This window comes from Trachurus trachurus, assembly GCF_905171665.1.
Source record: "Trachurus trachurus genome assembly, chromosome: 13".
In the NCBI taxonomy this organism is placed as follows: domain Eukaryota; kingdom Metazoa; phylum Chordata; class Actinopteri; order Carangiformes; family Carangidae; genus Trachurus; species Trachurus trachurus.
This window is the reverse complement of record NC_139892.1, coordinates 18,217,589-18,242,193: the sequence shown is the minus strand read 5'-3', so window position 1 is coordinate 18,242,193 and position 24,605 is coordinate 18,217,589. Positions and strand designations below refer to the sequence as shown.

The 24,605-nt window shown below is 42.0% G+C and overlaps 1 protein-coding gene across 6 annotated transcripts; it reads left to right on the top strand.

Annotated features, from left to right (window-relative positions):
- The first annotated feature begins 345 nt into the window (after positions 1–345).
- Positions 346–23,786, top strand: trip12 (thyroid hormone receptor interactor 12). Of its 6 annotated transcripts, none has more exons than XM_083985266.1 (42): positions 346–436; positions 3,653–3,799; positions 4,200–4,325; positions 4,520–5,307; positions 8,191–8,293; positions 9,849–9,985; positions 10,139–10,222; positions 10,325–10,420; positions 10,509–10,660; positions 10,908–10,943; positions 11,047–11,142; positions 11,237–11,329; positions 11,424–11,585; positions 12,213–12,281; positions 12,373–12,538; positions 12,972–13,089; positions 13,612–13,768; positions 13,910–14,063; positions 14,323–14,551; positions 14,663–14,781; positions 15,746–15,953; positions 16,455–16,555; positions 16,660–16,834; positions 16,975–17,116; positions 17,292–17,483; positions 17,674–17,825; positions 17,932–18,089; positions 18,170–18,243; positions 18,374–18,573; positions 18,946–19,073; positions 19,880–20,031; positions 20,274–20,416; positions 20,559–20,715; positions 20,889–20,987; positions 21,079–21,193; positions 21,469–21,623; positions 21,912–22,076; positions 22,343–22,507; positions 22,612–22,725; positions 22,828–22,922; positions 23,043–23,146; positions 23,287–23,786. In XM_083985266.1, the coding sequence occupies exons 2-42, from the start codon at positions 3,702–3,704 to the stop codon at positions 23,481–23,483; spliced, it is 6,174 nt and encodes a 2,057-aa protein (XP_083841392.1). In that variant the 5' UTR covers positions 346–436; positions 3,653–3,701; the 3' UTR covers positions 23,484–23,786. The 6 variants fall into 6 exon arrangements, with proteins under 6 accessions (XP_083841392.1, XP_083841390.1, XP_083841391.1 ...); XM_083985264.1 differs by having other exon boundaries at positions 17,674–17,843; XM_083985265.1 differs by having other exon boundaries at positions 13,910–14,072.
- The last annotated feature ends 819 nt before the right edge of the window (positions 23,787–24,605 follow it).

Genomic DNA, 24,605 nt, shown 5'->3' with positions numbered 1-24,605 from the left:
CAGGAAATTGAATCTATCACCAGAGATTTTATTTTATTTTATGTATGTATATTTAAATATGTCGGGCAGGGAGGGAGGGAGGGAAGGAGGGGGGGTCACGACCCAGCGGATTGATACTTAATAATTGTGACAAGCTAATGTTCCCATTGGCTTCAGTATTGCAGTGATTGCCGGTAAATTAAATATCCATCCGTGTATCCAACATTGAAGCAAAAATATTTACAGAGCAACACATCTCGTTTGGTGTCGCGTGGTCAAAACAGCAGATGCGGAGAGCACAGAAATCAGAAGAAAGTAGTCCCTGAGCGGATGAATCGCGCGGATGTACACTGCAGTTGTAGGCCCCTCAGCTGATGTGAAAGTAGCAGGGGTAGAGAGAGAGAGAAAAGAGGAGCTGGTGCACTGTCTGTTACAACTACAACACTGGAACAAATAGGTAACAACATTATACAAAAGGTAGAAATTTTCAGTGACATGTCAGCAAACGGTCTCTCGGACCTTCGAGGTTATTCATTGTCGAAATACATCGGAGGAATTATGATTCAGTGTTGCGAAAATATCTCGAATCCCGTTCCTGCTTTCCTGTTTTTTGTGTCTAAAAAGGTATCAGAGGCCATTTCTTTTTGCTAGCTAGCGTTACCGTGCTAGCCGCACGCTAGGCAACTTGTATTAATTTAAACAAAAATTTAAACAAAATCGTTCCCAAAAAGACTGAATCCGTAAGATGTAACGAAGCTGGCGTTTGTATCAGAAGAAATCCCAATCCTGTCGAGGTGGCAAAAGGCGTTAGGTAGCGAATACAACAAGGCTTTGCTAATATTAATTAGCTTGTATGCCAAGGTTAGCTGGCAGTAGCTATGGCTCTTGTTTGATTTGACAACGCTAAACGTCATCTACGTGACTGCCTCGCAGACGCAAATTCGGTACAAAGTCAGGCATTTATTGACACCCGGGCAGATATATTAACCAACACCACTGAGGATCGATATTGTGTATACCTAACAACCAGGTGTATATTTTTTGTCCACTTATTGTTGGTGAGTTTACGGTTATTATTGAGGAAAACACTCGCTATCTTAACATGGCTAAGATAGCATTAGCTTGCTAATAATTAGCTTCGATATACTTGTCATCCTGGTCTTAACGGGGGCTAAATAAGATGCTCAATGTTATTTTTGTCCCTTCACATAAACTCTAAATAGGAAATATGTTCTGTATTGACACGTCTCTTGTTAGCAGTCAACTTGTTTTTGTCTGGTTAGCGTTAGCCTAAACGCTAACCAGCGTTGTAGTCAGGGGCAGGCATTGGCCTTAAGTCAGCTTAGAAAACATTAGTGATCCTCATAGCAGGCTAACACTAGTTAGCTCCTCTTGTGTACTCTACATTCGCATTGACAGTTCCCTAGACAGTGATACTGGATCTATCTGATTACCTGGCGACTTGACAGCTGTGTATTTTTGATTTGATCAACCCATCAAACAGTACAGAAGGTGAGCTAACTTGCGTGCGAGGCTTGTATATTTATTTATTTTTTCTTCTATCTTGATCGTTTGCCAGACACACCAGTGTGTCATGGCAGTGGGAATAACCAACTCGGCTAACCTTGTAGGTTTTACTGGTAGCCTGCGAGCTATATTACATTAAACCGCTTTCAAAAGACGGTCCAGTCCGATGCTGCCATTTTCGATGTGTTACTAAGCTCAGGTGAACGCATTCGTCATTTGCCACTCAAGGGGCCCGTCTTGAAAATTTCAGTGAAGATGTCGCCGTTTCGTGCCACGCACCAGGGCACAAACAAGGTAGCTGTTCGATTTCGGTAGTGGCGTTTAGTTACAGAGCTAAATAGGTTGACACACACCGGTACGCCAACTACGCATTTCCATGGAGCCTCTGCTATGTTAGCCAGCGTAACTTTAACGAGTCTCTAGTATGTAATTACCGGCCTTGTTGCGTTTTCTTGTCATTATATTCAGTACAAAGCAGATCCAATCATCGCCTTTGGGATATGGTAGTTTATTTTAAGGATGTGGATGCGACTGAGTTACTGTCAAAATGTATGGGACTAGCTAGGATATGAATAGCTAAACATGCTAGTCGGTGGTGGTAGACAACTACGTCAGAAATGCAGGCCTCTGTAAATCATGGGTATAAAAATTGAACACTGTCGTGCTTGTTTTAGTGTGTGTGGTATAAGAAACTTTGTACTGGCCAGCGTTTCAAACTGCCGATCATTTGGTCTGCTTAACTAGTCACATCATACGCGAGTGTGGTGCACCAGTTGTCAGAATGGACGAATAAACAAAGACTAGGATGCACTGTCAGTACAGGCCTAAAATGGCCCTGTGAGCTTGCCAAGTGTGGCGTATTTTTATGATCAATGATGGTATGATTTAAATCTAAACACAATGGGTTAATTAATAATCTTTTTATTTTTTCAAAATGGCAAAAAGTATAACGGTTGTGATTCAGTTATTTCTGTGTATCAGTTGATAAAACCATCCAGCTGTGTATTTGTTAATGTCAATCACTCCTGTTATCAGTGCTCACATGTCACTGACCTCTGAGAAACACATATGAATTATATTTAATATGTAAAACACATTTACTCCATGTCCTGTCAAAAATTATAACTACAACTTACCCAACAACAACCTCTGTTGGTCAGGTATCCAAATGTTATGGAGTGTCATGGCCATTTTAAATAATATCAGCCACTGTTAATATTCTATAGAAATATGAGTTTTTGAGGTTATGAAAGTTATCTTATGCAGTCTTTTCATTGTAGGTTTATTTAAATCAATTGTCTGTGACCTTGCTCATTATTACTCAATGGCCTCTCAGATGTAACATTGTAAAGTGATATTCTGGTGTTGAGGATGATCACAATGATTGTGATCACTGGATTAACGAATGCCATAGATAATTGATATTGTGAAGATGGAAATTATCGCAGTGTTTAAATTAATTTATGCCACTGGGTTAAAAGTAAAATTTAATTGAAAAGTCACAAGGTTAGTACAATTAATACTTGGCTATAGCCTTATGATCAGTCTGTGATTTTAATACATGATGACAAAAAAACAGTTTGAGGTGCTTTCTCTTAAAGTCATTAATTTGATAGAGACTATAAAATGTATGTTAATGTTAGAATTTCAGTGGTTTACTGTGAAGGGGGCACACAAGTATCATGCTCTTTACAATTATTGGCAGAAATACCAACTGGGGAACAACGGTACTTGTAAACTGAGCTGTGTGGATTTGTTTTTCTTAAGATGAAAGCACATTATAGACTTTGTTCAATCTTTTTGATAATAGAAATCTAAGTGTGAATCAAGGTTATAAAAACTGAAGGTTTTTTGTTTGTTTGTTTGTTTGTTTTGTTTTTTAAAACTTTATGAACTGTGGTTCCTTAAATGTTGTTTTTATGTCAGGTGTCTGTCCCAGCACAAATGGCTTTTGGCAAATGGTCCTCTCAAATAGACGAGAAGGGTTAGTTTGAGATTGAGGACGCAACAGCTGTAATAACTGTCACCTATAGCAGTGGAGCCTCTCCTAAACCACAACCACTTCTCACGGGAGTACTCGGAGATAGAGGCCACCATTACAGTTTGTCAGAGTTTTTATGTGATTTCTCTCTCTCCATGATTGCAGTGAATGGTAGTGTCTAGAAAGGGTATGTCCCTTCAGGAGAGAGGTGCCAATGTCCAACCGGCCTAATTCCAATCCAGGGGGGTCACTGCGCCGTTCACAGAGGAACACTGCTGCGGCCCAGCCACAAGACCATACAGTCGCGGGAAGGTGAGCCTACAAATTAACCATCCATTTTTTGTTAAAATCTTGGTTCTAATCTTGGCACTAATCATGATTTGAGGGAATATCACATGGGTCTTTCTTGAAGAGAGCATTTGATGTGGGCTGTTTAGTTCATGGGTGGTGTTTGTGTTTTGTAAATTACATTTTAAAAAATTCTGAATGGTTGTATTGGCCTCTTTGATCAAAGTGCTTATCATGTGTTTGTTTATCATAGTCAAATGGTGATTAACTCTTCTTTCAGCTGTTTTCATGGTAAACCAGAGGTGTTTTTGATCAGAGGATATGCAGATGCAAATTGATCTGGGGATTGATCAAGACTCTCTTTTATGTGACTTACTTACAGAAACCCACATTATCACTTACTCTTTAATTTCCAACCTTACAGGTTGCAGTCAGAGCAGGTAAAACATAAAGCAAATTCCCCACCTGAAAGTAGAAGACCTAATTCTAAGGCTTCCAAAGCCACAGCCAGCACAGCCACTGGCCAGTCCAGAGGGCACAGCTCAAGAAGGTACCCCTCCTCTGTTCTTGGTGCTAAATGTGTGTGTGTGAGAGATTGTACTTTATCCATTAACATCACACTTATTTTACACCTCTGGGTTTTGTTCTAAATCTGAATGAGTACAACGAATGTGGTACTGTAATTTCTCAATTCTTATGGTTTCAGAAATGTCCTAAGATTGTGTTGTGTTTTCTCCCTGACAGAAGCGGTCTTACTCTGTCCGTCGCTTCATTTGTGTTGCAAGACGACCCAGAGACTGCAGGGACATCTGAACAAGAACGACCAGGCCACCAGTCAAAGAGTGAAGGCACCCGAGGGTTAAAGCGAAGTGAAGCTCCTGACCAAATCAGTACCTTTGGACCGACCCCTGCCAAGAAGCCCAAATCCCTCCCACCACCCCGAGACAATACCTCAGAGACCAAGAAAGGCCAAGCCAAGTCCAAGAAGAGATCAGTTCCTTCAGAACCACCTGCATCGTCAGGTCGAGGCCAGAGCAAGAAGAGTGGGTCCGCTGGGACCTCACCAATTCAGAAACGGAAGAAAGCGGACTCTCTCCCCGGTCTAAGTAGCACCGCTGGGTCCCTCCCCAATCGTACCGAGGGCAGGACTGCAAAACCCACCAAGCTGGCGTCTAAATCGGCCGCCTCAGCCAAAGCTGGGTGTAGCAACGTGACGGACTCCTCTTCCTCTGCCTCCACCTCTTCCTCCTCCTCAACCACAGGCACCAACAGTGCCACCACGCAGGGTGCTCGAGTCAAACAGGGAAAAGATCAAACCAAGGCGCGTCGCTCTCGCTCAGCCTCAAGCCCTTCCCCACGCCGTAGTACCCGTGACAAGGAGCAGGCCAAATCTGCCAGCTCTTCAAAATTTGAGTGGGCAGCACGCTTTAACCCCAAAGTCAACCTGCCAAAACCCAAATTGTCCTTGCCCGGATCCTCCAAAACTGAGACTTCCAAACCTGGGCCATCAGGATTACAAGCTAAACTAGCAAGTGAGTCACATTATCTGTGTGTGGATCCCTTCTGTTCATTGTTGAAACACTTGTTTAATCTGTTTTTTTCAGCTGTGGCATCTGTCTTGGAACAGCTTTCCATTAAGAGAAAAAATATGCGGGTGTTTGATAGTTGGGTTAATTTATTAATCTTTTAGTGATGGGAGGGGTTGAGTATTGTGGAATAAGGTTAAATGAATTTGCTTTAATTGGTTTGTAATTGCATAAAAGGATACAGGAGTTTAAACAGGGCAATGGTTGGCTTGTTGAGGGTCAGCACATTATTCTTATGTGCTTGGTTCGAGGTTACATCTCTGGGATTAAATGTCACAGAGCCTGTGATCCGAGCAATGTCACAGCATCAGTTACAAAAGCTGAATCTTATCTGCAGGGAACATATATATTTGGTATAAATGTTGCTCAGTTTAGACACATTATAAAACACAAACATCACATAGCTAATCATAAAGATGAATGCATAATAAATGAGTGTAGATTTAGTACATTTTCCAAAGCCTTCTGCCTTTGTAACTCATGATGTACATGTCGTGAATGAATGCAGTTTGTGACACTCTGACATTCACACAATAAAGTGCGTGTGTCTCGACTAGCATGTCTTGTTCACATGAGCTGAGTGAGAACTGAGGCAGTGAGCTGGCTCAGATTTCAGCCTTAAGTACCAGTAGCCTGAACCCAGAGAGCAGCTAAATACATAAATACTGCTGGTTTCTCAATTATCAGTGTGGAGAAAATGTCAGATTTCACAGGGATAGGAGACCTTTAAAAAGGGAAATGCAGAAATAAGAAATGACCTTAATAGGTATGAAAGGAAGTGGTTAAAACTGTCCAACTGCACTACAACCAAAAACATTTAAGTCTACACATTTCTACACAATTCCTACACATCCAACCATGGGGACCTCAAAACAGTGTTTCATTTCAAGTAGAAAGGAAATAACAAGTGTCTTTGGCTGATGATTGAGTCAAAAATTTAGATCAAAGTTTGAATTTAAGATTATATGACTCTTTTTCTAATCTTAATTTTTTATTTGCTCTTTTCCCTGATTTCAGAAACACTCATATTTTTACAGAATGTAAATTTCAGCAAAACTGGAAAATTTGAGCTGTTTTAAAATCAATGTCGACAGTATACCCTTTGATTTGACCTTTAATCCAAGGGCTGCATTCATGAGCGCAAAAATTGTGAATGCTAAATTGAGAATATGAGCAGTGTAACTTGTTTCTTTGCTGCTGTCTTGAGGGATTTAGGTGACCTATTGATCTCCTTAAGATGTATCCTGATCTTAAGGGAGTGTGCTTTTTATTTTCAACATCATTATGCAGTTATTGGTGGCTGCACAACAGAAGACAGTTGTTACTAATTATATAGCCTGTCCAATACAGGATTTTGAGACTTCCACCCAACCTATATGTGTGAGCTTGGATCCTGTGATAATATGTTGTCAGATCTTTTTGAATTCCCAGTATGAAAACAATCAATCATTTTTGATGAGCTCTGTTTAGCAAAATAGGTCAAACTTATGAAATGTGTCAACTGTATATACAATTTTGGTCCGTCTACAGAAGCCTAAATGTACAGTGTATGGACAACTAAACATTGATTTAAAATTGCCAATATATAACCAGAGGAAGCAAAACCGATGGTACATGAGAATTACAAATAAACCATTTAACAGCCACCAACTAGTTGGTACTAAAGAAGTATTCTGGTTTGATACCTATAGTGTAAAATGCAGAGAACTTGCAGGAACAATAGGCCAGATTTGATGTGTGTGGTTAAGTGAGTCTAAGCTGTCAGGTCAGCGTGAGGTCAGGCTGTTCTAGGCAGGTGAAAGGATAGAAACTGAGGTGGGCTTGGTGCCATGGGCCCTGGGCCAAAATGGAGAGACCCCTCCTAAGTTGGCTTTGGCGGGTTGTGCCCACCAGCTGACCAGGGGTATGTTTGAGGGCAGGGAAGGGCTCAGACGCTGTTTCTGTCAAGAGGAAAGAACTTCTCTCTTGGAATATCTTCATTTGTCGGCCTTTAATAACTTTTTTAACACACAGACTCTGTTACTTTCTGCTATAATGGTGAGTAAGCACATGCAGTGCTCCTGAACTATGTTTCACTGCTGCTGCCTGGCTTTTATTTGCACAATGTCATTTTGGATTCATGTTGAGATTGTAATGTCATTGAAGCCACATTAATAGGGAAGGGTTACCATTGAATTGGTTTTAGATAACTGGATCTTTATTTAGAATCTTTATGAAACTTGTCGAGAAACATGTGTGAAGATTTATTACTGTGCCACCAGTAATGATTCAGCAGTTAGTGGGACACAAATGCATAGTCAAATGAAGTACAGGAAAATAAATTGCCCTTATCTCTTTAATTCATTTCGTCTTAATTTCTGAAATGTTTATTTTTATACTACTGAATTATGAGTCATGGATCCAGCATGAAGGTTGTCCTGTCATAGTGCCATAGCTGGGTTACTATTAATACCCCCCAGTCAGTGGTACAGGGCTCCAAACAGGCGAGCCTTTACTATATTGAAAAGTAACAGTCAGCATCAATCTGTGCTGTAGCAGCTTTGATAAAACCACATCTTTCCCACCTATGAGGGATATTTATGCTATGTAGACATGATTTCCCTTTCATGCCACAGCCAGGTGTTGCATAAAAGAATAGTATTGTTTAATAATTCAACCCAAATGCAAGGTCAAACTTGGAATGATAGTTGTGATATCTGAATGACAAATGTTTCATGTCATCTGACATGTAAATCATCACAAACTGTTTTGATTTGCTTTGAAAATGTGTTTGAGCCATAAATACCAGTGCCAGTACCAATACCAGTGTTGGTGTTCTTTCCACCTTAGGTTTGAGGAAATCCACTAAGAAGCGCAGCGAGTCTCCTCCAGCAGAGCTCCCCAGCCGGCGGAGCACACGCCAGAAGAACACGGGCTCCTGTGCCAGCACCAGGTATAATTCATGTTTGTCTCTGTAAAACATCATGATAAAACGTCAGCATTTTACTTAAGGAGAATCTACATTTTCCTATGGGCTTGCTTCATTTGGTTGCCTTATATACAGCATTGATGCAAACTCACGTTCACAAAGAGTGCTTTAATCTGTTCATAGAACGTGTGGCTTATAGCAGTCTGATGTAGCTGGAATATCAGTTTATCTTTGTTATTGTGAAAAAGAAAAAAGAAACTTGAGTCGATCAATCAACAGTTTTAATCATCCACTGAAAATAAGGGATAAGTTAGATTTATTTAGATGAAACTTATTTCAGTTGATCAAAAGTGTATCAATAATTGTGTTTGGGAAACAACATCTGACTTTTCTTGGTCTTGAGGCCGAAGAACTGAAAAATTGGTCTCGAAAACTGACACACTGCAGTCCAGACTGTACATTTTCTGCCATATGCACAATTAACATTTAAGTGGCAATGCACCACTACTGAGTGAATGAAAACATGAAGAGTGTGTGATATGTAAATTATAGTGCAATTACAGTACTAACAAGGCACTGACCTTGTACTTACCTTTTTTTTTAAGGTTATTTCTTCCAGCCCATCTATTCATTGTTGGGTTTATGTTGATACGAGGTCTGTGGTCTGATAGTTGTGTAAGATTGTCGTATAATGTCTGGATTACTGCTATTTGAAAGTTTGATGTTTAACTAAGCTGCTTTAATATCATTTTTTCCCCTTTAATAATGTTGAAGATGCAGGAAAAGCTTTGTGCTCCCCTTGTGTATTTTTTAGGGCTGACCCAAAAAAATCGAAGCTTCAAAGCTTCGTTCGTTGCCATGGTAATCGATCATGAAGTCTGTGATCGATTGTTTATTTTTCTTCCTTTTTTCCTTTTTGACACTGGTTCTCATCAGCAATTGTTACATTAAAATGAGTTGGCTACTTGGCATCCTGGAAACCTGGCGTTACGGCCGCCAGACGTTACGGCCGCCGCCACTCCACCCCCCCCCCCATCAGACATTACGATCGCGCACCCCTCCCGGCCGCCGAAGCTTTGATTTTGATCGATTTTATGTCCGCGAAGCTTAGATTATCAAAATATGATAATTGGGTCAGCCCTAGTATTTTTTTTATATGATGCATGTAATTCACCTGTGGTTTTCTGTGTTAAGTCCCACTCAAAGCACTGTTGCAGGATAATCTTGCTTTGAAGATTTCAAAGCAAGATCGCAAAACAAAATAGACATTTAGTCATGTTTACTTTCCTAAACCACCAATAAGGCACTTCACTGAGCATATCAGCTGTATGAAGACCATGGTCCATGATGTCACACAGGAAGATTTTTAGGACTGTTGTTATTTTGGACTTACACAGTTTCCACCAGAACAAGTAGAAACCTGGATGTTCACATGAGCATCATCATTAATATAAATCAAAATATATCCAGGGCCACCACTACTGTGTATTTATCTGACTGGGAGTGGTAACACAGAATGCGCCGTGCTTTGTGATTACTGTACTCACTCATTATGAATCTGTTTTTTCTCATACCACAGTCGGCGGGGCTCAGGCCTAGGCAAGCGCGGGGCAGCCGACGCTCGCCGTCAGGAGAAAATGGCCGACTCCGACAACAACCAGGATGGGGCCAACTCGTCAGCCGCTCGGACTGATGAGGCATCACAAGGAGCTTCAGGTAAACGTTGTTTAATTCTTGTTGGCAAACAAATTGTCTGTTTTTCTCTGTCGGAAGTAGAGCCTTTGTATGATCAAGATTTTTCTATGAACCCTCTTCAAGCAGTTTAAAAAAAAAAAAAAAAACACTCAATTGGTTGACTTTTGTGTCCAGCTTCAAGCTCAGTTGCAGGAGCAGTTGGCATGACCACGTCTGGAGAGAGTGAATCTGATGACTCTGAAATGGGAAGGCTTCAAGGTATGTTAACCCCCCCCCCTGCCCCACTCCCAAACACACACAGGCTTGATTTCTCCATTAGTACAGCTGATCTTTAACCCTTGCTGTTTTTTGTCCCTAAAGCCCTCCTCGAGGCCAGGGGTCTCCCCCCACATCTTTTCGGGCCACTGGGACCCCGCATGTCGCAGCTATTTCACAGGACCATAGGCAGTGGTGCCAGTAAGTGCAATCTTTTTATCCCTCCATCAGTGTGCTTCATGTTGGTGAGCTGTAGATAACTGTTGGGGAACTCTCACCCTATTTCCAGGCTCCAAGGCTCAGCAACTGCTGCAGGGCCTGCAGGCCACAGGTGACGAGTCTCAGCAGCTTCAAGCTGCTATTGAGATGTGCCAGCTGCTGGTGATGGGCAATGAGGAGACTCTGGGTGGATTTCCTGTCAAGAGTGTTGTGCCCGCTCTGGTGAGTCTTATCTATTTTGGCCATTTTGCTTGGCCATCTTCTCATGTATGTGTTTAAGCCATTCCTCTCTAGACTTAAATTACTGGATAAAAATAGGTTCGGTGTTCTTTTGTGCAACAGAACAATCGTTGAAATTCCTACCAGTGATTCTTAGAAAATGAATATGATTTTGTTAAACATGTATGTATGGAGGATATTTGAGTCAAACTGATCTGATCCCCTATTAATACTCAACTTTCTTTCACAGATTACACTGTTACAAATGGAGCATAACTTTGATATTGTGAGTATAATGAACTTCTGTTGCTACATATGTAGTAGTCTTTTGTTTGATTCATTTTTCTAATGCTACCTGGTTTGTGTCTGCCTTTGGTCTGTGTGCTTAGATGAATCATGCCTCTCGTGCACTCACATACATGATGGAGGCATTGCCCCGATCCTCTGCTGTGGTGGTCGATGCTATTCCTGTCTTCCTAGAGAAGGTAAGACACTTTGTTCTCTGCCCCTAATCGCTTGTTAATTTACAGTGGTGGCCTTTTGATATGCTAATAACTTGTTCCACCTTCTTGTACGCAGCTTCAGGTGATCCAGTTCATTGACGTAGCAGAGCAGGCCCTCACTGCCTTGGAGATGTTGTCAAGGCGACACAGTAAAGCTATTTTGCAGGCTGTAAGTGTTCTGACTCTCTTTTTTTGTCTTAACCTTCAACATTTTAGCCACATTAACACACATGAAAATGATATTATAATTTCATCCCTCACAGGGTGGGCTTGCCGACTGCCTCCTCTACCTGGAGTTCTTTAGCATCAATGCTCAGAGAAATGCCTTGGCCATTGCAGCCAACTGCTGCCAGAGCATCACTCCAGATGAGTTCCACTTTGTTGCTGATTCTCTGCCACTGTTGACGCAGAGACTCACACATCAGGTGAGCAAACTGAAGGTTTCTTTGTGGTTCAGGAGATGGGCAGTCCATTTAACTGCATATTAATTAGTCAGCCACACTTCAGACATACTCTGTGAAGTAATGAAGTGGTTATACAGTACAATATCATATCACAGACATCTTTGGGTTATTAGACGGCTATGTGAGAATGCTATTGATGGTGCATGTTAATCAGGAATCGGCTTCATATTTACTGTAGAGGTCAAGCCTGCTATCTATTATTTTGCTGAAAAATGGAGCGGGATTGAATTGTGCATATATTATTTTGTCAGGAGTGGTAGCACGTAAATGTTGCTTGCCTGCATTATTATTACTTAAACAATATGTTCCCTTAGTAGTAGCTAATGGCACATTTGCATAGCAGCACTGGCTGCAGCAGGTTATTGATGCAGAAACAGACTGTTGGTCATGCAGTCTAAATTTGTCTTGGAGTTTTGCCAGCACTCATATGTGTACTTTGAGGTCACTTGGATCGTCATTGCATTTTCTTAATCTTTTTTCTGTATCGTATTCATTGATTGATGCTTTGAATAGTTTTAAAGTGTTTTATTTCATTGTGACCTATAGAAAACAAAAACTAACAACTGTATTTATTTCAAACTCCATCAGGATAAAAAATCCGTCGAAAGCACTTGCCTCTGTTTTGCCAGACTGGTGGACAACTTTCAACATGAAGAGGTTTGTACCTCCAGACTTAACACCATGTTTTGCATTCCTGTATTATACTCTATTTATTTACCACCTCACACTCTTGTATTTTAATCAACAGAACCTGCTGCAGGAGGTGGCGTCACGGGACTTGTTGACCAATATTCAACAGCTGCTGGTCGTGACCCCTCCTGTACTGAGCTCGGGGATGTTCATCATGGTTGTGCGCATGTTTTCACTGATGTGCTCTAACTGTCCCTGCCTGGCAGTCCAGCTCATGAAGCAAAGTGAGTAACCCTTAAACATGCACGGACCAACGAGTCAGACCCATGCAACTCACTTATTTATTTCTTTTCTCTCGTTACTGATTCACATATTCATAGCAGGCGTTGTTAGTAAAGTTGAATAATAATATAACACATGTCGTCCGTAATTTTTCATATCTTAATAGGTAGCTAAGAACAACTGCTAAGATCAACCTTTGAGTATTTGTATGTACTCATGCAAAAAAGTTAGAAATCTTGTACTTCACCTCGAACCATTGAGAAACATATATACTATTGCCCCCCATGAGTGAACTCATGGCTGTTCACATTTACGGCCTCTACAATCCGCTTTGCAGTCAGTTGAAACAGACTCTAGCATTACTGTTTTCATTCTTTGTGGTGGGATTGCAAACAGACCAAGTAACAACAGAAATGTCTTTGTTATCTACTCCAGACATAGCCGAAACTCTGCGTTTCCTCTTGTGTGGTGCGTCAAATGGCAGCTGCCAGGAACAGATTGAACTGGTACCCCGGAGCCCCCAGGAGCTCTATGAACTGACCTCCCTCATATGGTAACATCTGTTTCAATACTGTATGGGTTACTTTTGACTCCCTAAAATGTTCTTACTTTGTCCTTTGCACAATATACAGATACTATCCCTCACTCTGTGTTTATGCCACACTGGTGTACAACAATGCCACAAATGTAACCATTGCTCCTCTCAGATCCTTAACAGATTCAGTTGTTTTGCCACAGTTGATATTAATAACAGCCATGGCAGTGGTCATTTGTTTTTATTTTCTGAATTTTGATTTCCTCTTAATATAATTTTGCAGTGCTCCAACTGTACCAACATCATTTTGAGCACTTTGCACAGTGACATGCAAGAGTTGTTTTTTTAAATTAATCCACAAGTTGTAGCTTTGCTGCATTAGCCACTACTCTTGGCACACCAGCCTAGTCATACCACAGCAAAGTCTGTTAATAAAACAGCATGTCATGTCTGGGTCATCGCAGTAAAACTCAATGTCAAACCCATTTCACTAGGTGGCTATTAAAGTTAAGTATCCTGACAACACTTTTCTACTTTCAGTGAGCTGATGCCCTGCTTGCCTCGAGAGGGCATCTTTGCCGTTGATGTAATGCTGAAGAAGGGTAGTGCCCAGACAACCGAGGGTGCCATCTGGCAGTGGAGGGATGACCGGGGCCTGTGGCACCCTTACAATCGCATTGACAGCCGTATTATTGAGGTAAAAATGCAGCAGATACAAACTGTAACTCTCAAACTTTGTTACGTTACGTTGTGTTAGCTTTTTCTCCTGCCATTACATGGGTCCAATTCATATGCGATACTTAGTTTGGGTTTCTTTGGTGATAATCTGGTCCCACAGACAGCCCACCAGAACGGAGAGGATGAGATCAGCTTGTCAACCCTGGGCCGTGTGTACACGATTGATTTCAACTCTATGCAGCAGATAAATGAAGATACAGGAACAGCACGGGGTATTCAGAGGAAACCAAATCCTCTTGCCAACCCCAATACAGGTAATACAGGTGATGCTGGTTGTGTCAAATTACAGACATTTTTTATGAGATGGTGGCTTGATCAGTTTATCAAATTTCTAGAGAATTACACAAACATCAGACTGCAGAGGATGGACATTTTCAACATTTACAATTCTACAGTGACCATTTTCTCTAACAAACTGCTGAAATCTCTGATGGCAAAAATCTGAGTGACACCAGTCCACACATCACATGCACACAGTCATCAGCACTGAGTCTGTTTATTCTGTCCTTCTAGGCAGTCACCAGGAGGTTCGTCGAGAAGATGCACGAGCCCAGTTAATGAAGGAGGATCCTGAACTGGCAAAGTGCTTTATCAAAACCCTCTTTGGGGTCTTATATGAGGTGTACAGCTCATCAGCTGGCCCTGCTGTCAGACACAAGTGCCTTAGAGCCATCCTCAGGATCATCTACTTTGCTGATGCAGAGCTGCTGAAGGATGTGCTGAGGAACCATGCTGTGTCCAGGTATGGTGTCCAGTCTCTGGGCAACTTTTAACACTGGCCAAATGTACCATTTGAGTGAAAGTAAATAGATTTTTTTTTTAAATATCTGTTTGTGTGTTTTTATTTCTGCAGTCACATTGCCTCCATGCTGTCCAGCCAGGACCTGAAGATTGTAGTGGGTTCTTTGCAGATGGCTGAGATTCTCATGCAGAAGCTGCCTGATGTTTTCAGCGTCTATTTCAGAAGAGAAGGTAGCGTGTTATCCAATGACAAACCCATGACCCACCTTGTCTGCTCACCACAGTGGATGACCTAGAGACCTCATTCCACTTTAGACATAGAAATATATAAAATCTAAAGCTAAACGGTCTGTGAGACAAATGGTCCACGGTATGTAAACATTTTGTCATGGCAGTAAAATGCACAGCTGCCAGTGTGGTCCTGTACGTTTCCTTTCCCAGTGCATTATTCCTTGCCTGTATTTCACATTGATTTGCAGTGCTCAGCTTGGCAGGAGTCACTTGCATCTGTCTGAAAGGAAATTGATATGTATTTTTGCTGTTTCTTGTTAGACCTCATGCTGCGTTTCCACTACATGGTACCAGCTCGACATGACTCGCCCTTTTTGCGTTTTTATTAGGTCAAATGACCTTGAATCTGGTACCTGGTGCTACTTTTCTGGTACCACCTCGGCCAAGGTTCCAGTGCGAGTATGGAGGTACTAAAAAGTGACGTGCAACCACTGCAGACCACTGATTGGTCAGGAATCGTCACTGCGTCATCAATGCGCAGCATGCATCCTGCTGTGGGGCTATTAATATGCCACTTCATTAAGTTTTACTATTTTTTTTCATGCAAGAAAGTAACTGTTCAGATCCCCAATATGTCGTCAGTTTATCCAAATAACACCTTTTTCGAAATGACTACGTTTTTGGCCGGGACCAGCGGGTCATCTCAGAGGTGCCCACTGCGCAGCCCACCTCCTGAGATGATCGGCCAGTCGACCTCCGTCGTCATCCCGGGGAGAAAGCGATCCAATGAACTTACCTGCAGCTCATATATTTCCTTTTGGAAGATATGGTGAAATCCTAACAATTGTGGCAGCCTCATTAGTGTGTCTGAATGTTAAGTGAAGCTGAGTCGAGTCTGGTACCACCTAGAGGAAACGTGGCTTTAGACAGTTTGTAATGCCTCTCTTTCTCCTTTCTGTTCCAGGTGTGATGCATCAGGTGAAGAACCTGGCAGAGTCTGAGAGCTTTCTAGTCACTAGTCCCCCCAAGGCTTGTCCTAGTGGCACTGCTAGTCTGTGCACAACCACCATCAGCACAGCATCCACCACATCTACTAATAATGCAACCCCAGACCTGGGCTCACCCAGCTTCCAGCACAGCATGGACGACTCACTGGACCTCAGCCCACAAGGGTGAGTCAGTGGCCGCATGTGGCTTTGCTTTGGCCGTTTACAGTGTTTTAAAAATACTTTTCTAGCACAGTCCCAAATTCAGAGTCACACTCGGAGACTAATCCTGTAAATACAGATTGCACCTGTGTCCTGTGCTGAACTGCCTGTAAACAGTTAGTTCTAATTTTGTCTTCAAAATCAGTTAGAAACTGTATAAATAGCCTTTACTTAAACTGAAGGAATTATTGACAGCTGCTCCTCATTTACAGTGTTGTAACAAAAGACACAAACTACAAGAAAACAGCCAAACTTTAGTAGAATTACTTGTGGGATAATGGGAAAGTCAGGATGAGGGAATGTGAATTATGTTGTATCCCCAGATGAGGTCAATAAACATATTAGACAGTATTAGTGTGTTAAATTCAGCAATCCTGTAAGGTTGTCAGTAGGTATTGTGGGTGGGCAGTGTGATCTTATCTTTACCCCAAGAGCATTATATTAATTATTTTCCCTTTCATTAAGGCGGTTAAGTGATGTCCTAAAGAGGAAACGACTACCTAAAAGAGGGCCTAGAAGGCCCAAATACTCCCCTCCAAGAGATGATGATAAAGTAGACAATCAGGGTAAGTTGAAATGTTGAAATGGCATTTTGTGGTCTTGGTTAAATTATCACAATTTCCCATAGATATGGATCTCTCTCCTAATCTACCTTTCGGGTTCTTTACAGCCAAGAGCCCCACAAGTACTCAGTCGCCCAAATCATCCTTCCTGGCCAGTCTTAATCCCAAGACGTGGGGAAAGCTGGGTGCCCAGACCAACAACGCCAACTCGGAGCCCTCACGCACAGCGGGGGTCAGTGGCCTGGCAAGGGCGCCTCCTAAGGACTCGATTTCAAATAACAGGTGCGATGATGAAAGTTGTCTGACACAGCAAAATACTTCTATATCATCCAAATCACATTGGTGTAATTTATTGTTCACACAAAATGAATGCAGAGCAATGTGTGGGTCTCTGTTTGTAATCATCATACATTGTTTTGCAGAGACAAAATAAAGGCCTGGATTAAGGAACAGGCCAGTAAATTTGTGGAGCGCTACTTCAACTCTGAAAATGTGGATGGCAGCAACCCTGCACTGAATGTACTCCAGAGACTTTGCACAGCCACTGAGCAGCTCAACCTGCAGGTAAAATACACACTGGGATATTTATTGAATAGCAATAACTACTTGAAAATTAAGTTTGTTGAGATTTTGTTACTTTATTCTGAAGTATTGCTGACATGAGATACTGATGCTGAAATGATTTTCATTTAGCAAAGATTCACTGCATGAAATACATTTCCTGTGTGATGTTTCCCAGGTGGATGGTGGCATGGAGTGCCTGCTGGAGATCTCCAGTATTGTATCAGAATCCGATGTGTCGTCTTTTGAAATCCAGCACAGTGGGCTGGTGAAGCAGCTTTTGGTCTACTTGACCTCCAACACTGACAGAGACTTGCTGAGTCGTGATGTGCGGCTCAAAAGGTTCCTCCATGTGTTTGCTGGCTGTCCGGTGAGAGGCTAACATCATGCATTTCTCTCAAAATAGTTACACTGCCTAACTGCTAAGGTTAAGTATATGGTACAGAGAGACCTGTGTCTTTCTCACATCCTGTGTTTTGCTCGGTCTTCTTGGCAGGACACACCCCACTTGTTGTCGTTGTTCCTGTTGAATTGAACTTTTCTCATTCAACCTCATCTAGGTCCCAGGAATGGAGCCTGTAGGTCGTCTAGACACTACAGAAAATGGGCCCTACCTGGCACTGGTGCACAAGATGAACAGCTGTCTGAGCCAGATGGAGCAGTTCCCTGTCAAAGTGCATGACTTCCCCAGTGGCAATGGGAATGGCAGCAGGTCTGCAGCATTACACACGTGTGTATATACTCACTTTAAGTTATGCTGTTTGGTATGAATTTGTATAGTTTGATGATTTTTTTTTTTTTCTTTCCTCCCTCTCCAGAGGCTCTCAGGCGCTGAAGTTCTTCAACACACATCAACTAAAGTGTCAGCTGCAGAGACACCCAGATTGCACTAATGTTAAACAGTGGAAAGGGGGCCCAGTGAAGATTGACCCCCTGGCCCTGGTGCAAGCCATTGAAAGATATCTTGTTGTCAGAGGTAACAGGACAAACTAAAACTAAGTTAGACCAAAAGGACAGTGAGAGTTTGGTTGCTGACTAAAAATCTCATCTGTACAGGGTACGGCCGAATCAGAGAAGAGGATGAAGACAGTGATGATGACGGTTCAGATGATGAAATAGATGAATCACTGGTATGTGAGGTCATTCATGCCAAATAACGCTTATAATTGTATTCGTAAGCAGCCAATCCCATGTGAATGTGTGTTGAATTCTTAACTAACCACAATATTATTAATATACTATGTGTAATTTGATACTCAGGCGGCGCAGTTCCTGAACTCTGGCAGTGTGCGTCACAGACTACAGTTCTACATTGGTGACCACCTGCTACCATACAACATGACGGTGTATCAGGCTGTACGGCAGTACAGTCTTCAAGCTGAAGAAGAAAGGGAGTCGACAGACGATGAGGCAAACCCACTTGGGCGAGCTGGCATCTGGACCAAAACGCACACAATATGGTAAAAAAAAATGTTTTTGTTATCTTACAGAGTTGGTTGGTCAGATGAATGAAAATGTTGTCTCACCTACTACAGTGCACTGTGATGTGCTGTATTACATCGCACGATGGGCTCATGGACTGACCACTAGTTGCAATTGCAAAATGTTGTTATCTTAAGTGCAGTTTCTCCACAGAATGTTCAGATTCCCAAAGTCTTGTCATAAAGGTAAAGAGCCGTAATGATCAGCGTCCAAACACGCCTGCATCTCTCATGTCTATGTGTTTTATAAAAACATATTGAAGATTCTTTATTTCATATGGACTTTTAACACTGTGGTCTTCACGCCAACAAGACCATCCAAAGACTAAATACCCTCTTGTTTGCTGGCAGGTATAAGCCTGTGAGAGAGGACGAGGATGGCAGCAAAGATGCTGTGGGTGGAAAGAGGGGCCGAGCCCAGACTGCTCCCACCAAAACCTCACCTCGCAACGCCAAGAAACAGGATGAGCTGTGGCATGGTGAGAATCTGAAATATGCCATGGTGCAGAGTTTCTCAAGATACATTTAGGCAGAACGTACTGCATCTACTCCTTTCTTAACATGGCTGTGTATTAACTGTTGCACACTGAGAAATCAACACTACGAAACTGTTGAGTGACCATATCAAGAACAGAAAATTAAATTTGCACACCTTCTCTATAGACAATACTACAGTATTGTACCTTAAGGCTCTGAGTGTGTGCCACTGCCACTAGAGGTCACACTGGACCACCACAATCTCAGACCAAACTAGATGCCTTGTCAGCTTTGCCTCTGGCCACAACCCCCCTCCCGACCTTCACATACTCACTCACCAAGATGTTGGTGATCCCAGTAAATGTAACCACTAAACAAACGACTAGAAGAACAACTGAATTAAGTTACCAGAGTACACCAAAGCCAACAGAACACAATCCAGCTACAACCATTATGCAGCTCTAGCATTGCAGTGATATGCTCCACAGTAATGCTGACAGTGAGTCAGCAAGCAATGCTGAACAAATTCATACTATCAGTAACTGCAAGTTAGAAAATATCATCTTGCTTCTGTAGTTGGTTACACTTGTTATATGTCCGTTTACATTACTAACCATCAACTACGTTGTGCATTAAGAAGAAAAATAAAACAGTTGAACTGGAGCCTTTAGCAGCTCATAAGGTTCCCTACCTAGGTAAAACTAGTGTTGGCTCCACAGTCAGACCAGTAAAAAGATTCAGCGTTGGACTCCTCCACTTAGACTGGTCCACAGGAATGACTCCGACAACCTTGTTTCTGCACTTTCAGATGGTGTGTGTCCCAGCGTCATCAATCCCTTAGAGACATACCTCACTTCGGAGCCACCAGAGACCATAACCTTTGATGACCCCTCTTTAGAGGTCAACCTGCTGCTGAGGGTCCTGCACTCCATCAGTAGATACTGGTTCTACTTGTATGAAGTAAGTCTCCCTCCCAAGGAATTACAAATGTAGTCGCTTATGGTCAGTTTGTTTTTATGTGAAGATTGTATCAGACTTTCAATTTTGGGTGAATTAATTTTTAACATGCTGCTCCTAAAACTCTGAAAAAGTTGATATGCCTCTTTAAATGTATACATAAACGTACATACGCTCACATGCTTTAAATATCAGTTACAGTTTGTTAGCATGAAACAAAATGAATGTTTGTGGTTGTGTTGCAGAATGCTGTGTGTAAGGAAATCATCCCCACCAGTGAGTTCATTAACAGTAAGCTGACAGCCAAAGCCAACCGTCAGCTACAAGACCCACTGGTCATCATGACGGGGAACATCCCTACTTGGCTCATTGAGCTTGGAAAGACCTGGTAAGGATTTCATACTGTCATACTGACCAGAGAGGGGAATAAACAACATGTTTTCATCTGTAATATACACTTGGACTACAAAACAGATGTTGGTATGTATAGCTAATGAGTTGGTACTTACATATCTCTCTCTTCCCCATAGTCCTTTCTTCTTCCCCTTTGACACCCGGCAGATGTTATTCTACGTAACTGCCTTTGATCGCGACAGAGCCATGCAGCGCCTACTGGACACGAACCCTGAGATCAACCAATCAGATTCTCAGGACAGCAGAGTTGCACCGCGCCTCGACAGGAAAAAGGTATTGTGAAGCCTCATTGAAGTTGCACTTTTCACATCTAGCAAAAGGCTTTCTTTGAACAAATCAGTTTTCAGTACGTTTTAATTTACATCGTTAGAATTTTGGTACCTGTTGATTGTTTTTTTAGAGACATGAATTGACCTGTCCATCTCTTACCTTCACTTGAATTTCAGAGGACAATAAACCGAGATGAACTCCTCAAACAAGCTGAGTCTGTGATGCAGGACCTTGGCAGCTCCAGGGCAATGTTAGAAATTCAGTATGAGAATGAGGTACCTAAGGTTTTTAATACCTGAATACCATCCCAAGACATGCACGTTGATGCAAGAGTTTTTCAAGTCTAATTCCTCTGTCTTCCTTCAGGTCGGCACGGGTCTCGGCCCCACTCTGGAGTTCTATGCTCTGGTGTCTCAAGAGCTTCAGCGAGCCGACCTTGGCCTGTGGAGGGGTGAAGAGGTCACTCTGGCCAATCCTAAAGGTACCAACTAATGCACCCTATGAATCCTAAGACACACACATGAGATCATTAGTATATCATGTTTTCTTTTATTCACTTTTACTCAAAGTTAAAGTTAAAGATACTTTGTTAATACTTTGCAGGAAATTACATTGTTAAATACATACACTACAATACTCAATACATCTGCACTGGATATAAATATACATTCTTGTACTTAGGATATGCTGGTATCCAGCACACCGAAATATATTTACCTTGCTCAACTCTGCCCCTATTTTGTCTCTTCTCAACAGGAAGCCAAGAGGGAACCAAGTACATGTTCAGCTCCAGAGGACTGTTTGCTGTTCCCTTTGGCAGGACAACCAAACCAGCACACATAGCCAAAATCAAAATGAAGTTCCGTTTCTTAGGAAAGCTAATGGCCAAAGCCATTATGGATTTCAGACTGGTAACAACTTCCGTCTTTGCTAATTGGCTCATATTTTCATGGCACAGGCATTTAGTAAATGCTCTTCTAATAGTTCCAATGTAAACTTGCAGTAGAGACATGACATTCAGTAGTTGAAGACATTTTAAAACTTTCAAGATAATAAGATTAATTGATTTGTCCATTTTTGCAGCTTAAGACGATGCTGTAGCATTTATGCAATCACATACGTTTTCTATAACATGATTTGTAAAATGTGTTCTTTGTTTTACTGACTTAGTGAAACACTTGTCCTTCTCTCTTTGCTAGCTGGACCTGCCCCTGGGGCTGCCATTTTATAAGTGGATGCTGAGGCATGAGTTGTCTGTAAGCTCCCATGACCTGGTGAATATTGACCCCAGTGTGGCCAAGTCCATCCAGCACCTGGAGGATATTATCCGCCAGAAGAAGAGGCTGGAGCAGGACAGATCACAGGTAAAGCACACCGTCCTCACATTTGGGAAGGATTACTTTTCATTGTCTGTTAACTCAGAAAACCACCTGGACTCTGCTAAGATCCTAAGTGAGGACCTCCCCTCTCACACTGTGGTCGTCTCGGCCGCATTAAAGCACCTGCCTTGTAAAATCACCGGCCTCTACTGACCAACTTGTCCTTGATCATCAGAAATGATACCAGCTGCTATTCTCCATCACTGTTCTCGTTGTTAACCTGCATTTCTCTCTGTGTTTGTGTGTGTCAGACAAGGGAGACCCTGCAGCAGGCACTGGAAAGCTTGAACATGAACGGGTGCTCAGTGGAGGACCTGGGTTTGGATTTCACCCTCCCAGGATTCCCCAACATTGAGCTGAAGAAGGGCGGCAAAGACGTCCCAGTCACAATCTACAACCTGGAGGAGTACCTCAGGGTATGTGATGCTACTGCTTTCTGTCAGACTTTTTGCCACCTAATATTGTTCCTCTTGATGTTCATCTATTTTATTTTTTAACATTTGGCTTTTTGTCTCTCTAGTTGGTGGTGTACTGGACTTTAAATGAAGGAGTGTCCAGACAATTTGAGTCATTTCGGGAAGGGTTTGAGTCGGTCTTCCCTTTGCATCACCTGCAGTATTTCTATCCAGAGGAGGTAAGAAGTTTACTTTTTGTTTATTCTCCTTGTTCATAAATGTATTTTTACTCTCTGGGAAAACAAAACCCTACATGCATTTTCTCTCTTCTCCTGCCGTAGCTTGACCAGTTGCTGTGTGGCAGTAAATCAGAGACGTGGGACGTCAAGACTCTGATGGAGTGCTGTCGACCGGACCATGGCTACACACACGACAGGTGAGACATATGACATCCCTTCAGGCTTCTGCCTTATTCCCCTTTAAAAACACATCACTGGCATTGAAAATCCTTCAATTCTTGCTCATTTTTGTGTATTTTTATCTTATTTTTCTGCAGCCGTGCAGTTCGGTTCCTGTTTGAGGTGTTGAGCAGCTTCGATGCCGAGCAGCAGAGACTCTTCCTGCAGTTCGTCACAGGAAGCCCTAGACTGCCTGTCGGAGGTGAGTCATATCACAGACTTATTTAGAGAAATTTGCTGAATTAAAGAAGTGAGCACTGGCCGATATTAGATCACTTTTAGAGCTTACGTAAATTTTGTTGAACCACGTTGTGCTGAGCCTGGTGTTGCTCTTTGCCTCAGGTTTCCGGAGCTTGAATCCCCCTCTGACGATTGTGAGGAAGACATTTGAGTCAACGGAGAACCCGGATGACTTCCTCCCCTCAGTCATGACCTGCGTCAACTACCTGAAGCTGCCTGACTACTCCAGCATAGAGATCATGCGAGAGAAACTGTTGATTGCGGCTCGCGAGGGCCAGCAGTCTTTCCACCTTTCCTGATCTCTCCACATCTCACATTCAAATGCCTTCTACAGCGATTGATGAAATCATGACTTCCTTCTTAGTTTTTTTGTAATCACATACATCAAGGCTACGTGTACAGCCTTCTTGTTAGAGAAAGCAGCTTGCAGAAAAATTAAGACTCTAAATATATATTTGCTGCCCCTGTCTCTCAAAAAAAAATATAAAAAATAAAAAAATGGAAAGGTGTTCCATGACTCACAGAACTTAAAATATAAAAAAAAAAAAAAGAGAGTAAAACTTATATCAGTAGTTGAGTAATGTTAAAAAAAAAGATGAAAACATCTGGGTGACATTTTAAATTGCATTGCTATGTGATATTTAAAAAAAAAAAGGGATGTCTCCTCTCCAGAGTGGTGGACAATGTCACTGGGTGTCAGGGGACGAAGGGGGGTGGGGTGGGCGGGGGGGTGTCCATTGAGCAAGCTAGGTTTACTTTAGCTCCAAAGATCATTTGTACAGACAAATTTGCAGACTTTGCTCATTCTACACATTTGATAGAATAGGTCTTTGTTCTCATGTCTCTTCCCCTCAGTTTGTCCATTCTCATTCTGTTCTGTATTATATTGGCCCCAGTTTGTGTGTTGCGTTTTGGTTCGGCTTTTCCCCCCCTGTGTGTCTTTGCTTCAAGTTATGGAAACGAGAGTTGCAGTTGGTTGAATGCGGGTAGTGATGAGCGCATATTATCTTTTTTTTTTTTTTCTTTCTCCTACCCAAGTTGAGATTGTGTTCTGGCCTCCTTTATTATAGAGAGCTTCAGCTCAAATGAAGAGTTGTAACCAGTGTGTTGATCAGGTAAATTTGTTTTGCTCCTATTTTGATAGAGTTTAGTGTCTTTCTGTTGAGCCCTACCTGATGTGTAGGGTTGGTAGACCAAGCTCTGAGCAACCCTCAACACATAATGTAGCTGGGCACAAAATTTGGCTGGTCTCATTTTATCGTTTCATGGCCAGATAGCATTTCAAGTTCATTTATGGAATAAAGTTTATATGCAGTTTCACACCCTGTTTGAGGTGGGGAATATCTGCTTTACCTTTTTTTTTAATTTTCTATATTGTCTTTATTTCTTGCTGTAGTTGATTTTTTTTTTTTTTTTTTTTT

Bases quoted from the DNA above. Each gene is read 5' to 3' on its own strand.
- trip12 (XM_083985263.1), top strand. From the start codon at position 3,702: ATGTCCAACCGGCCTAATTCCAATCCAGGGGGGTCACTGCGCCGTTCA. The intron at 12,539-12,971 runs GTGAGTAACCCT...TATCTACTCCAG, and splicing joins AGTCCAGCTCATGAAGCAAA to ACATAGCCGAAACTCTGCGT. The intron at 15,954-16,454 runs GTGAGTCAGTGG...CCTTTCATTAAG, and splicing joins CTGGACCTCAGCCCACAAGG to GCGGTTAAGTGATGTCCTAA.